Below are 16,108 nucleotides of genomic sequence, written 5' to 3'. Positions count from 1 at the left end.
TTTTTTGTAAAGATTATAAAAAATAATTTTTTTTTTTAATTTTTTTTTGCTTACAGTGTTAAAGAAAGTTCTTCTAATTTATAACGCAATCAAAATGTCTGTAACAAATAATTTTAAATCGTTTAGTTGTAATTTTTCAGAAATGAGACATTCGCATCTGATGAAAAATTTGATCCAGATATTAATTATTTCAATGATATTATTACGGATTGTTCTTATTACTATCCTAACAAATTAGAAGAATTTTTTTATAAATATACAAAAAACAATAATTTAGATCAACTAAGAATTCTTCATATAAATATTAGAAGCCTAAACCGCAATTTTGAAAATCTTCTCAATTTGTTACAAGAAACCAACAATTTTTTTAATATAATTTGTTTATCCGAAAGCTGGATAACTGAAAAAGATTTAAATACTACTTCAAATTTTAATCTTCCCTACTTTGATTTAATTTCTCAAGAGAGACTTATCAATAAACGCGGTGGAGGAGTTCTTATTTATGTAAAGAAAAATATTGCGCATTATATTAGGAATGATTTAAGTGTTTCTGACGGCGACAAAGAAATTTTAACTATTGAAATTCTAAACAATCAATCAATCACAAAACATTTTACTGAGCTGTTGCTATAACCTTTTTAAAATAGGCATTCTTGAAAAAAAAAAGAATTTTATTGTAGGGGATTTCAATATGAATTGCTTTCATTACTTTACGGACGTTAAAGTTAAAAATTTTTATGATCCTATTTTTGAAATGGGAGCCATTCCTTTAATAAATCGCTCTACCAGAGTAACTCCTAAATCGGCTACTCTAATTGATAACATTCTAACAACTGATATTTTTAACAGTGACTTAAATAAAGGTATCTTAAAAACAGACATATCTGACTCTAAAATTATGACCAAAACTAACATAAAAGTTAAATTACGCAACTATAACCAAAAAAATGTTGAGCAATTTAAAACACATTTATCATTACTTCATTGAAAGAACATCGACTTTAGTGATAACGCAAACAAAATTTACGATGATTTTTTTAATACATTTTACTCAGTTTATGATGCCAATTTTCCTTTACATGAAAAAACATTAAATCAAAAAAACATTAATTCTCCCTGGATTACCAAAGGTTTAAAAAAATCATCAAAAGTTAAGCAGAAATTATACATAAAATATCTAAAAAACAAATCATTCGACAATGAGAAAATATACAAAGACTACAAAAATCTTTTTGAAAAAGTTCGAAAAAACTTAAAAAACATTACTATTCTAAAATTCTCAATAAAGCCAAAAATACTTGAAAACGCTCCTGGGAAATAATAAAAGAAATTATCGGTAAATCAAAGCCATGCTCCCTGCAACACATGATCAAAGTAGATAACAATAATATAATTAATTCTCAAACAATAGCTCACGAATTTAACAAATTCTTTGTTGAAATTGGCCCTAAACTATCTAAATTAATTCCTAACACTGAAGCATCATTTAAAGATTTTCTAGTACCAATGGATAATTGCATTCACTCGGATGAGTTATCTAAAGAGTTACTGTTTGATGAGTTCGAAAAAGCCTTTAAAACACTAAAAAAAAATAAAGCAGTTGGACCGGACGAAATCAACGGTAACATAATTTTAGATTGCTTTGAACAATTAAAATATATTCTTTTTAAAGTCTTTAAATCATCAATCGAACAAGGAGTCTTTCCTGATCAATTGAAAATTGCTAAAGTTATTCCACTATTTAAAGGTGGTGACAAATCTGACATTAGTAATTACCGGCCTATCTCTATCTTATCTATATTTTCAAAAATATTAGAAAGAATCATGTTCAATAGAGTATTTAATTATTTTAGTTTAAATAATTTATTATAGAACAATCAGTTTGGCTTTAAGGAGAATAACTCAACCGAGCATGCAATTATTCGGTTGGTACGTGAGATTTCCAATTCTTTTGAAAAATCTCAATTTACATTAGGAATTTTTATCGATCTTTCAAAAGCATTTGATACTGTGGATCATTATATTTTGCTTTATAAACTTAATTATTACGGAATAAATGAAAGAGTTAGTAAATGGTTTCAAAGTTATTTATCCAACAGAAAACAATTTGTATCTTATAATGAACTTTATCATACACAGTTTTTAAATGTTTCCTGTGGTGTTCCGCAAGGTTCCATCTTAGTCCCTCTTTTGTTCTTAATATATATCAACGACTTGCATAAAGCATCAAATCTTCTAAGTATTATGTTTGCTGATGACACAAACTTATTTCTCTCTAACAGTGACATCTACCTACTATTCTCCGTTATGAACAAAGAACTTCAAAACATATCTAAATGGTTTAAAAGTAACAAGTTAAGATTAAATGTAAACAAAACAAAATGGATTTTTTTCCACCTGCTCTCCAAAAAACGTTCTCTACCCCAAAATTTACCAAAAATTTTTATTGACCATAATGAAATAAAAAGAGATTCTGTAACTAAATACCTGGGGGTTTTCATTGACGAGAACATGGAAACATCATATTAATTATGTCTGCTCGAAAGTTTCAAAAAGTATTGGAATTCTATATAAGGCGCTCATATTCTATATAAGGCACTCATTTAGATAAAAATAATTTAACTAAACTTTATTATTCTTTTATTCATAGTTATATAAGTTATGGAATTATTGCCTGGGGTAGTACTGATCAAAGCAAGTTACAATGTCTCCATCGCCGTCAGAAAAATGCGATCCGTGTAATTAATTTTGCAGATCGGTTCTCAAATTCCTCAATATTTTTCAATCAAATGAAAATCCTCGATATTTATAAACTAAACGTATATAAAAATTTATCTTTTGTTTATATGTTGAAGTATGATTTATCTCCTTTAATTTTTAAAGACCTTTTTATTTTGAAACGTTTAAGCAAGTTTAACATGAGGAATAATAACTATTTAAATGAACCACTCTGTCGAACAAAATTCAATCAATTCTGTATCACTTATCGTGCAGCTCATCTCTGGAACAAAATTATTTTGCCTAATTTCGGCTTACCCCTAACTTATTCTGTTTTTAAAATTAAATTAAAAGATCTTATTCTCTCTATTGAAAATATCTTAGAATATTTTTAATTTGTCTTATGATATATAATAATTTTGAAATGTATGTTCAATCTTTGTTTTATACATTTTATATATTTTGTTGCCAATATGTTTCTATTTATCTAAGTGTTATTTTAATATTTTTATGTTAATTTTTTACGTTCTCTTATTGTAAAAAGGCGTTTTTATAATACTTTACGTACTCTGTTTTGTAAAAGGCTTCTGACGATAAGATCATTTGATCTTCTTTTAGAAGCCTTGTTTGTATTTGAAAAAAATATGTAATTTATATATAATACGTCAAATGTAAACAAAAACTTACGGAAAAAAAAAAAAAAAACTTGTTCAATAACCGTATCTACACCTATTTGTCGGAGCTCGACTAATGACGATATGTAGTTTATGGACAATCCCTTACGTTTAGTCGATAAATTAAAACTGAGTAATTATAATATTATTGATAATTCAAATCTGTCTAATGAACACCTAGGCCTACGTGGTCTCAACTTAATACGCAAGGATCTGGTAAATTAGTCATGAAATTTATTACATATTTGAATTCTATTTGACAGAAATTCCCATGTGACTTTGGATCACCAAACTTACCTACCAAGTATCAATGAAGATCTTAGTCTTAATTTTGATTTGGATGAAATATTGGCCAAATATACGAAAAATGTCAGTCTAGCGTTTATAAATATTATTTCAATCCGTAATAAAATTTCAGATATTACAACCTATATTTCTACTAATAAAACTCTTGTTTCACTCATCATTGGTGAAACTAATCTAAATGACTCATTTCCAATAACTCAGTTCTTATATTCAGGTTATAATACATCTGGATACTTCTCAATAAAGCGGAGGCAATCTTGTGTACATTAATGATAGTATTTCTTCTAAAAGGTTAACAATAAACCATTTTCCTAATGATATTTAAATTATTACTTTTGAAACTAAACTAAGAATGTGGAAATGGCTGGTGATAGCTGTATACCTAATACAGAATTGTGACTATTTCTTCATTCACCAAAAAGGAGTGCTTGACTTTTATTTATAATCATATATAGATAGATTCTTATTGGTGATTTTAATATGCAACCTTCGAATAAAATAATGAAGGAATAACTTTATCAATGTACTGATTTAATTAAACAACCAACTTGTTTTAAATCAGTTAATAAACCTTCATGTATAGATTTTATACTTACTAATAGAAAGTAGTGCTTTCAACATTTGAACAACTTTTGTACGGGTGTGAGTGATCATCATCAACTAATATAGTCAATGCTTAGATCTACGTTTTGTATGTTACCACCTAAAATAACAGATCGTTTAAAATTTTTTCAAGCGACAAATTTGCAATAAAACTTCATAAAAACTTAAATTCTTTTTATGATATAGATGCTTTTAGTGAGATATTCAGCGAAATTCTAGATTTGTAAGCCGCTCCAAAATACTCAAAGGTAATAATAAACTTTTTATTATTACCTCCGATTATTTTGCCGTGGCGCAGTAGTAGCGCACTTGCCTAAGAAACAAAGAATCCATAGTTCGAACCTCACCTCTGGGCAAGTTTTGCGACATTGGTTAGGATGGAGGCGCTAACTTCCTGTTTATTACTCTTTCGTTGTGCTCTGTTATAAGACCGTGAGAACTTCCTGTGGCACTTAAATAAAACTTAAAAAATTAAGCAATTATGCTCCGCTCTACATAATTTAAAAAATTCCTCAATTTGATATTTCGTCGCTAATGTACAAAAAACAAAGAAATAAGGTGGTAAATTTAAACTGTAAACTAAAGAAAATTTATTTTGGGTAAATTATCACTTTCTTGATTTCAGATACATCCTCTCTGGAAGTTTACTAAACCTTTTCTTTCAGATAAATCTGGTAATTCTAACGAAGATATCACTTTAATTGAAAATGGTAACATCATCTCTGACAACTCTTTATTGACTAATATTTTTAATAACTATATCATAAACGTTTTAATAACTATATTAAACGTTTTAATAACTATATCATAAACGTTGCAGTGCAATCTGGTAGTGCAGACCTCAGACATTCATCTCTATTTTCTTGCTCTATAGGCCCAGTTAATGCAGCTATCAAAAAGTATATTAATCATCTCAGTATAATAAACATAAAGAAAAAAATTTAAAACGTCTACATATAGTTTCCAGTTCCGTCAAATCACATCTGATGATATTACAAAATATATAGGGTCAATAAGCAATAAGAAAAAGACTATTGAAATACTAACTTTTATGTTAAAATATTACATTGTTCACTTTAGGAACAGTCTTACAGATTGCATAAATAATAGTATCCATTGGTAAGTTTCAGTCATTTCTGAAAATGGCTGTTATACCTGATGTTTTAAGAAGAATGACCCAACTGATTAGTCAAACTACCGTTTAATTAGTGTTCAACCAGCCCTCTCTAAAGTTTTTGAAACTATTTTATAAGAACAAATCTTGATATTTATTGAACCTAGATTCGATAAGTTTTTGTGTGGTTTTCGAAGAGATTATAGTACTCAGCATGCCTTTTTTTCGTTACTTAATAAGTGGCATGAATGTATTAATAATGGAGGTGTTGTTCGAACAATATTAATGAACCTCTCAAAAGCGTACAACTATATATTTTTTTATTTTTTTATTTAAAAGGCCCAAAAACTATATGTTAATGAAGATTTTAGCGAAAGAACAACGGAAATTAGGAAAAAGTTGTTTAAAGAAGCAAAGGAATTAAGAGCCAAAGGTAAACTTGCTAAAGTTATTTACAACAAACTTATTACGCGCAATTTTTAAATGAATTCTTTTATTTCTAGTTATTTAACTTTTAAAAATAGGTTCTAATTATCAAAACAATTTTGAATCGCTATCATTTAACTTTTTTCAATTTAGCGACTTGGTGCTTGACACTAATTCAGATCCGGATCTAAACTATTTTAGTGATGTAGGAGCTTTGCGAAACAATTGTTCCTACTTCTATAACAATGAAATAAAAGAATTTCTTTCTCGGGATCATTTAAATGTTATTCATTTTAACATTAGAAGTCTTAAAAAAAACTTTGAAAATTTGTGTAATTTAATTGAGGAAACTTCAAATACATTTAGTATAATTTGCTTAACTGAAACGTGGTGTGAATTTGATGATGCTAAATCTAATTTATGATATCTAAATCTAATATGGAGATATTCGAGGTTTTAATATGATCCCACTAGCGCGTAAAGCAAATAAACGCGGAGGTGGTGTACTTTTTTATATAACGGAAAATTTGAAGTTTTTTATTAGGCCTGAGATAAGTATTTCTGATGACAATAAAGAAATTTTAACAATTGAACTTTTAACCAATAGTTCTAAAAACATACTTATAAGCTGCTGTTATCGCCCACCATCTGGCCATATTGAAAGTTTTAATGCATTTTTGTGTAATGATATTTAAAAAAATAGTTTTAAGGAAAAGAAACTAAATTATATAATTGGTGACGTAAATTTAAATTGTTTTGAATATCACGTTAATAACAACATTAAAAAATTTTACGATGCCTTATTCAAACATGGAGCAATTCCACTAATTAACAAACCTACTAGAGTAACGTCAACTTCAGCTACCTTAATTGACAACATTATAACAACCGATATCTTTAATGAAACTCTTAAAAAAGGTATAATAAAAAGTGACGTTTCTTACCACTTCCCTATTTTTTTGTCTATTAATATTGACAACAAATTAATACAACAACATAAAAAAGTCAAACATTTTTTCACCGATGCAAATCTAGCATCGTTTAAGGATCAATTATCTTTAATAAATTGGAACCATATTAACAGTTCATTTGAAGCTAATGAAGTATTCGATACATTCTTTCAAACTTTCTATGAAATATATGATGCAAATTTTCCAAAACGTGAATTTATTATAACCAATAAAAGTTTAAAGTCACCATGGGTTAATAAAGATCTTAGGAAATCTTCAAAAATAAAGCAAAAACTGTATATAAAGTACTTAAAAAAACCAACACCAGAAAATAAAGTTATTTATAAAAATTACGCTAAAATGTTTGAAAGTCAAAGAAAAAAATTTAAAAAAAGATATTACTATGATTTACTAGAAAAATATAAACATAATTCAAAATGCACATGGCAAATTATAAGTCAAATTACTGGAAATAGTAAATTAAAATTATGCTCTGTGCCTAACACTATAAAAGTTGATGGCGTTTTTTTATATGAACCCAAACAAATAGCAAGAGAATTAAATAAATATTTCGTGTCTGTTGGCTCTAATTTAGCCCAAAATATTCCAAATATGATTAATCCAATAAATGATTACGTGTTTCCATTAATCTCTAGTTTAGATAAATTTGAAGTATCTTCTTCAGAATTTGAAAGTGCTTTTAAAATGCTTAAAACTAATAAAGCAGTTGGTCTTGATGATATAAATTGTAATATAGTCATAGATTCACGCGATACCATAAAACGTATTCTTTTTAAAGTTTTTAAATGTTCTATAAATCAAGAAATTTTTCCCGATCAATTGAAAATAGCCAAAATAAAGCCTATATTTAAAGGAGGTTAACCATCAAATGTCAGTAATTACCGACCAATATCTATCCTCTCTGTTTTTTCAAAAATTTTAGATAGAATTCTGTTCAACCAAATATCTAACCATCTTGCTGTTAATAATATACTTTACAAAAATCAATACGGTTTTAAAAGAAGTAATTCTACTGAACATGCAATAATTCTTCTTACTCGTAGTATAACTGATTCATTCGAAAAGTCAGAGTTTACTTTAGGCATCTTTATAGACCTATCTAAGGCTTTCGACACAATTGACCTTGAAATACTGTTTAAAAAACTTGAACATTATGGTATCACCGGTAATGCTTTAAAACTACTAAAAAGCTATTTAAAACATCGCAAACAATTTGTCTATGTCGACGGATCTTCTTCACATGATTATCTTAATATAACATGTGGTGTTCCACTGGGATCTATATTAGGGCCCTTATTATTTCTGATTTATGTTAACAATCTCCATGAAGTCTCAAAATTAACAACTATAATGTTTGTTGATGATACAAACCTATTCCTATCTAATAATAACATCAATGAAATTTTTTATGATATGAACATTGAACTATCAAAAATATCAGACTGGTTCAAGTCAAATAAACTTTCACTCAACGTTGATAAAACTAAATGGATTTTCTTTCATCAACAATTTAAAAAACATTTACTTCCAAGTAACATGCCTCTTCTTCATATTGATAATATTCAAATAAAAAGAGTAATTTTCACAAATTTCTTAGGTATCATTGTAGATAAAAATCTATCATGGAAGAATCACATCGGACATTTATGCAACAAAATTGCAAAAAGCATTGGAGTTTTATATAAAGCAAGAAGTGTTTTAAACAAACATTCATTAACTCAACTATATTACTCTTTTATACACTGTCATATTAATTATGTTAATATTGCATGGGGTAGTACCCATAAAAGTAAATTAAAGCCATTTTATTGTCAGCAGAAGCATATTGCACGTCTTATAAATTTCAAAAATCGTTTTACTCACTAAAGGCCACTCTTATTTAACATGAATGTTTTTAATATATATCAAGTAAATGTTTATAATGTTCTTTGTTTTATGTTTAAATGTAAAACCAACTCATCTCCAGCTTCCTTTTTTGATTTATATTCTTTAAAAGAAAAAAATAAATATTCTTTAAGAAATGATAATTTTATTAAACTTTGGTAAATTTTGCATTTCTTTTCGTGGAGCTTTTTTATGGAACCAAATAATTTTAAAAAATTTTGATTTTTTTCATGAATGGAATTATTATATGTTCAAAAGAAAACTAAAAAAAGTAATTTTCTCAATTGAAAATATTTTTATATACTTTTAATTTTACCCAGTTTTGTCATCACTCGTTTATATTTTACTTTTATACAATATTGATTTAAAATTTATGTGAGAAACTTTATTTAAACACCATTATTTGAATTTTGTTAAAAGTTGCACTGACATTATTTGTACAGTAGTCATTTATTATTTACTTGTTTACTTTAATTTTTCTTTTAATTCGTAATATTTGTAAATAATTTTTATCACGAAAAGGAAAAGTTTAAAATTTGTATTTATTTATTTTATTTTTATTTACTAAGTTCAAAGTTCTTCAACAGCGGTTCTCGGTGACAAGACCTGTATGGTCTTCTATGAGTATCCGCGTTCTTTATCTTTATTCTTTATTTTTATTTATTTATTTTTAACGATTTCTTTGCATGTAATTTTTCTTATTGATATGTTTGAAATGAAAAGTCCATACGGTCCTATCACACCGTGGATGAGCATTTAATTGGAAGTTCACGACTCCTTCCTAAACGATGTCGCAAAACTTGCCCAGAGGAGGGATTTGAACCACTCATCCTTTGTTTCTCCCGCATGACTTACTAATTGCTTAATTAGATGACTATGGTTTTTTTAAAGAAAGTCTTAATCTCTTGCTATATTTGCTATCTTATATTTGTTATCTTATATTTGCTATCTTATATTTGTGGTCGTAAACAAAGGGTAAGAATAGGGTCTCCTGTCAATTCTGGGACCCATTTTTTTCAATATCTTTATAAAGGATTTATTTTTATTCATTAAAGATACAGAACTTTGTAATTTTGCGGATGGTAACACTAATTATGATTTGATTTATCTCTGGATGAGTTGTTAAATTTTGGTAACAATCCAAGAATCTATCTAAGAAATTTAAGATTTCTCATGATAGAAATTTTTAAATCCAATAATTGCCTAAATCCAATATTTATGAAAAATCTTTTTACTATAAAATATCTTACGTATAAACTCCGTTGTTGTAAAAAACTGATTCTACCTTCTAAAGGCTCCATATATTTTGATGTACAGCATATACGTTATATAGAACCACCTCGCTCTGGGACACTCTAAATAACGAGACAATGTTCGCAAAAAGTCTTGAGGTTTTTAAAAAGCAAGAATTGGTATCGTTATAATTGCGTTCGCAGAATTTATCGTTTTTAAAATTTTGTTTTATTTTATACTGACTTAAATCTTTATTAAGGATTGTACTATTATAAATATATATATACTTTTTTCATTGAAACAATTGTAATTTTTTATGACATTTATATGGAGCACTGACTTTGGATAAGTGGAATGATTCGGAAATATATTTTTTTTAAACCGAGTGCAATAGTCTTTTTAAACTTTCTAAACTTGCAGGTAAATCAATTTATCCAAATCCAATATAGAGTCAATCTGTTAGTTTTTGTTTGTGTATTTTTTACAAAGAAAAAGCTGCCATTAGAACGCATCCATAGATTAAAAATAAAACTTTTGAAGGTACTGCTTTAAGATAACTAAAGTACTAATTTAATTTGAAGGTACTAATTTAAAAAAATACTAAAGTAAAGTACTAATTTAATTTAACTAAAGTACTAATTTAATTTGAAGGTACTAATTTAAAAAATCATTTTTTTTTAGAATAATGTTTGTGTGAAAACATCTGGTGCTGGCATATGGTCTAGAAATGAAATTTACAGAGAAATCCACTCAATTGGTGATCAAAATTTGTAACTGCTACAAGATACTGCTGAACTGTCAAACTTTATTAAACCTAAAGGTAAACGAGTTAAACAGCATGCACAAGGTATCAGGAATGCTATACTACATACTTACTATGGCTTAATTAATTCATTCATTAATTAGTTCATTAGAAACGTTATTAAGTAATGGAATGTTTTATTATATTGGGTTTCAACAGATTCACTTGAAAAAAACTTTTCTAAGCTTTAATAGAAATCTAAAGGTATAAATTATAAATGCTAAATCTGTATAAAAAATACATATTCAACATACTAATTTATGTTACAACTTGACATTTATGTTGGTAGTAATAATGGTTACACTTTCAACATATCGTCGGTATACAAGGGATATGCACCCAGCCCATTTTTGGCAGTATGGAATTATTTATACCACTATTTAGTATTTTAAATTCTCTATCGTTTAATATACCACACATATTTAATAAATCAATTATTAATGAGTTATTAAAAATTTTAATTTCAACTATTACAAAAAAACTTATTATTTTATCTACTACGCAAAAACTTATTAGTTCATTATCTCAAAATGATTTTTATCATATTATACTGTGTCACGAAATGACTTTTAATTCGAACCTCTTTTACCGAGAAAAACTTTTAGGGGTACAATAATACAAGTATGTAGGAATACATTAGAGTTATTTTTGAAATTTTTCATCATCGTCCGTAAAAGAAAAATCAATTTGAAAACTTTGGATTTGTTGCTCTAAACAAATGAGTTACATTTTCTATTAAAAACATTTAAAACTTGTTCTAACATATTTCTTCTAACATATAATTTATTAGCAGTGTACTTACAACTTGTTCGAACATTTCTATAAATAAGCAGTGTACTTACAACTTAGAAACAACAACAAACAAAAAAGCATTCAATTTCTCCAGAAAATTAAAAAAAAAATCAGATTCTAGCTTCTCAGATCAAACTACTTAAAAAAAAGGATTACTCTCATTAAATATAGTTCATAAAAATTGGTGTTGAAGAGTAATCTTTTACATATCATATATTATAATACAGTATTTTCAACAAAGAAGTTAAAAGGAATGCTTGCTGTTGTAATCAATCAAACAGTTTAGGAGATTTTTACAGTAGTCCGGATGATTACTGGGCTTTTTGAACCATTGCCAGTGATGATTCATGATGGAATGATTCTGTTGCTTGCTCTGAATAGACACAACCCAGTGAGGGTTCAATAAACTGCATCATATGAAAAAGACAGCATGCGGTTTGGGAGTGACGCTGGTGTTTGAAAGCTTGAGGTAGGAATCCTTGAATTCTTTAATAAGGATGCAATAGTTGTCTTGAAGAACATTTCCAAAGCAAGCATGAACAATTGCATCAATTATTCTGAACATGTCAACGAATGAAAATGCTAAAAAGCAAGCATACTTTTCCGCAAGTTGTTGAAACAAGTCAATGTTTTGTAAAAGCTCTCTGCACTTATTGCTTGCATTTTGCCCTCCGTGAAAAAGCTCACGTTGAATGTTCATCATTTTTTGCCACTCTGGTGCATTTTTCTACTGCAGACACAGGCTGTTAAAGAATTGGTTAACATCACCAAAAAGGAAGTAAAGTTCCATGGGTGGAATGAAGTCCAAGACGATTGTTCCTTCAGGTAACTTAATAACTGGCTTATGCATAACATTCTGAAAGTTCCTGGCTTTTTATATGGCTATTTATATAATCAGTTTGAATGGAGCCAAATGTTTGGAGCTCACCACTCTGATGAAGAATCTATAACTCAATGCCACATCAGGTACAAGGTTGAGCACTTGAGTGAGACTGCAAACCTAGTCACTATGTGACTAGGTTTGCAGACAAACAAGTCAGAAAAATGCGTTCCAAGAAACTCAAACTTTCCCTGAAGTTTTTTTTAACTACTCGCTGGAGAGCTACTTTGTTAAGTGTTGAAACAAGCTTGTTTATCCCTCTGTTTGAAAGTCTTTATATTGATTGTTTGTATTATAATAATAATAATTATTGAAAGCCTCATATATTAATCTTTATATTACATAAGATAGTTTTCAAATTTCTTCAAGTTTTTTGCATATTATTTTAAATTTATTTTTTATTTATCAAATAAAAGATAAATTTTGTAAATTAAAAACTAATGAAATAAAAGAAATTTTTTTTTTGGATCATTGATTTTGTGTGTTCGTAAAGATTAATTAATTGGAACATGTTACTACAGAGGTAGCCAGTTTTTATATAATTTTTTGTTATAATTTGTTATAAATTTTCTGCAATAAATTGACTTTTTATAAGTGAAGTAATATTCTGGCTACCTCTGTAGTAATATGGTATAAAATCAGTTCGATTGTAATGGGTTTTATTAGAAACTATTTAGTTAACAGTTTTTGTTAGGTATAAAAACTATATTAAATTAATAAGCCAAATTCCTCATTTTGTATTAGAACGATGCATTGTGCGCTTTCGTGCAACTTTTTTTAAACAAACCTAAAAAAAGGCGGTGCTTTGAAAACATTGCATTTGTCCTTGTAAGCATTTTTTCTTTTTTTACTTTATAATTTTACTTTTTTTAAACTAATTTGTGTGTTTCATTTGATCATTTACAATACGTTCAAGTAATTTACTCTAGAAAGTATGTATATATTAGAACCGAGCCAACCTAAAACTTTATTTCTTCGCCTCAATTAAAACTACACCCCAGGTATCGGTACCAGACAGGAGTTTAAGATGATTAAATCTTTAATTAAGTGCGCGCATAAAGAAAATAACTATTGAAAATATTAATTAAAAAATATATAAAATATTGTATATCATCAAAAAAGATCTTGTTAATATAAAATAAAAATATTCATTGACTATAAACTTTTTTCCAACTCTTCTTCCCAAGCAGCTAAACAAAACATGATTGCAAAACCGATAAACATTCCTAACATACTGAGAATACAAGCAATCAGCGGTCTCGTTTTCAATAATTTGTTATGCAGAACTTCGGGCAACTAAAAAATTACATATAATTAAATTAGATCAATCGGTATTTCAAATTAATCGATTGACGATTAGTTTTCGAAACTTTAATTATTAATTTTCAGAAATAAAATTTTACAGTTTTAAAAAAGTAAACTCTTATGATTTTCTTTTTTCATCAGATCTTAAAAATTTTAAGTTATAATTATTGATGGATAATAACTTTATTTTATATATATTAGAGTGTTTCTTAAAACAACATTTTTTGAAAATGTTTGCTCTTAACCCCTAAATGAATTCTGTATAATAGAATGATACTGGATTTACAAAATTTTGTAAATCCAGTATTATTTTATTATGTTTTTTTAAGGGCTAAATGTTTTTTTAAGGGTAGCTCAAGAACTTTAAACATCAGATGAAGAACCCAATATTATCAACAAAAAAAAAAAAAAAAAAAAAAAAAAAAAAAAAAGGAGAAAAAAAAAAGAATATCATGTCGAAACTTGAAAAGAAACTAAACTATTTAAAAATTTCAAAAACAATCATCATATTATAAAAAACAAAAAAAATATATAATTCAAAAATTTTGTAAAAATATTCCTTCATACAAAAAATTATTTTCTAAGCATTAATTTTTGATGAGTGGCCATCTCAGTGAACGCAATACATATATTCTAATAATTTCAACTTGAAGTTTTATCCTCAGAGCGTGTGGTCTAAGATTTCCCATATAAAAACACATGCTTTTAATATGTAACAGCATGCCCCATTTTAAAAGATTCATATTTCAAATACGGAACAAATTATGTATGTATAATATATTATTATATTACCCAGTTAATTATGTAATTTAATATATTAGAGATGTTTCAACATATTACCATATCAACTAAAGCAACATAAATAAACAAGCCGGCAGTAAGTGATAAAATCCAAAAACCAGAATTCCATTCAGTTCCTAATGAAACTCCAAAAGATCCACCAACAAATGCAGTGATTGATGAAATAAAGTGCATGATGCAAGCTTGTTTAATTGAAAGCCCAGATGCTAACAAAACAGCAAAGTCACCTTAAAAAAAATTGAATATTATATAACATTGTAACACTAAAAAATTGCAATTAAAACTAACAACTGTAACTATTGTATTATAAATTAAAACTGTAAGGTGTATTTAATAAATTTATAGAAAGATCTGATAAAAATGTATTTATTAAAATATTTATAACACTGGTAAATAAAAATGCAGCCTAAACTTTAAAAGCATTTTTTACTTTAATAGGTGGTTGGAAGTAAAAAGAAACAATTTAAAAAATCATTTTTTTAAATTGTTTCTTTTTACTTCCAACCTTAGAATTTATTATCGTAATTGCTAATGCTTTTACATCTTAGAAATGTCTTGTTGGAACCTTTCTTTCTTTTTATTTCTTTAAAAACCACAACCAAGTCATCTAAATTATCTGAAATGTCTTTGCAAAAAGATATGGCAAACTGCCTTGTAATGGTATAGGTAGTACTGTAAAAAGGTTTATTTCTAATACTAGCATGCAGAGTTCAACCATAGGTTTGTCTGCTAAGGTATTTTTGAATACAGTTAAACTCAATCAGTGGGATTGTATTTCTGTATATACCTGCGGAAAAAATGAAGCTAGTATGTAATAAAAATGTTGATAGATTTTCATTCATTTATACATTCTTTCATTCATTTCGTTACAAGCTTCCATTTATTTATACATTTATTATCTTTTTCAACATTATTTAATAATGATCATTTTGCTGTAACATTTAACTTTCTTAATAAATGAAAATATGAAACTGCTTTGATCAATTCTGTTATGACATTGCAACATCTATTGTGCAAACACAAACCTTACTAGCTTGATATGGTTTCTATGGTTTTTTGGTTTAGTTTCTAAAGTTGATAAAGGAAATGATTTAATGATAAGGTTCAAATTATCAACGTCTTAAAATGAAAAAAATTCCGAACCTATGAAGATTGAGCACAAAAAATTTGACTTGATCAAATTTTTTGTGCTCAAAAAAAACGAAATTCAAAATTTTTTTTCTTTTTTTTTCATTCTTGTATTCAGCATGTTCAAAAATGGTCAGGTATCAAGTTTCAGTCATTTTCTTCCACTAGAATTATTCATAAAATTTTTTATGAATTCTACATAAAAAAGCACATCTACACAACCTATAATTGAGTATGTGATTCCGAATAAGGAACTTTTAGTCTACATTTCAAAATGGTTTTTTGAGAGACCAATATCATACTTTATATTTAGTTTAACATCCTTTTCATTTGAAAAAAAAATATTTGAAGCTATGCATTAGGAACCTCTATTTTTAATGAAACATAAGTCATGTAAGCACAACAGAAAATTTGTTTAGACCATTTTAAAAATATAAAATGACCATTAAAAATTTTTATTTGAGTTATCTG

General features: G+C 27.2%; 1 protein-coding gene across 1 annotated transcript in view; it reads right to left on the bottom strand.

Annotated features, from left to right (window-relative positions):
* Positions 1–13,483: 13,483 nt before the first annotated feature.
* Positions 13,484–16,108, bottom strand: part of LOC136087337 (zinc transporter ZIP4-like) — a 28,695-nt gene continuing 26,070 nt past the window's right edge. The window contains exons 9-10 of the mRNA XM_065809808.1: positions 14,549–14,736; positions 13,484–13,699 (exon numbers count right to left, since the gene is read on the bottom strand). Coding sequence (XP_065665880.1) covers positions 13,559–13,699; positions 14,549–14,736 — 329 coding nt within the window. The 3' untranslated portion in view covers positions 13,484–13,558. The remainder of the gene's footprint in view (positions 13,700–14,548; positions 14,737–16,108) is intronic.

Source organism: Hydra vulgaris, chromosome 11 (assembly GCF_038396675.1).
Source record: "Hydra vulgaris chromosome 11, alternate assembly HydraT2T_AEP".
Taxonomy (NCBI): Eukaryota; Metazoa; Cnidaria; class Hydrozoa; order Anthoathecata; family Hydridae; genus Hydra; species Hydra vulgaris.
Note: the sequence above shows the minus strand (reverse complement) of the source record. Positions and strands in the feature narration are given on the sequence as shown.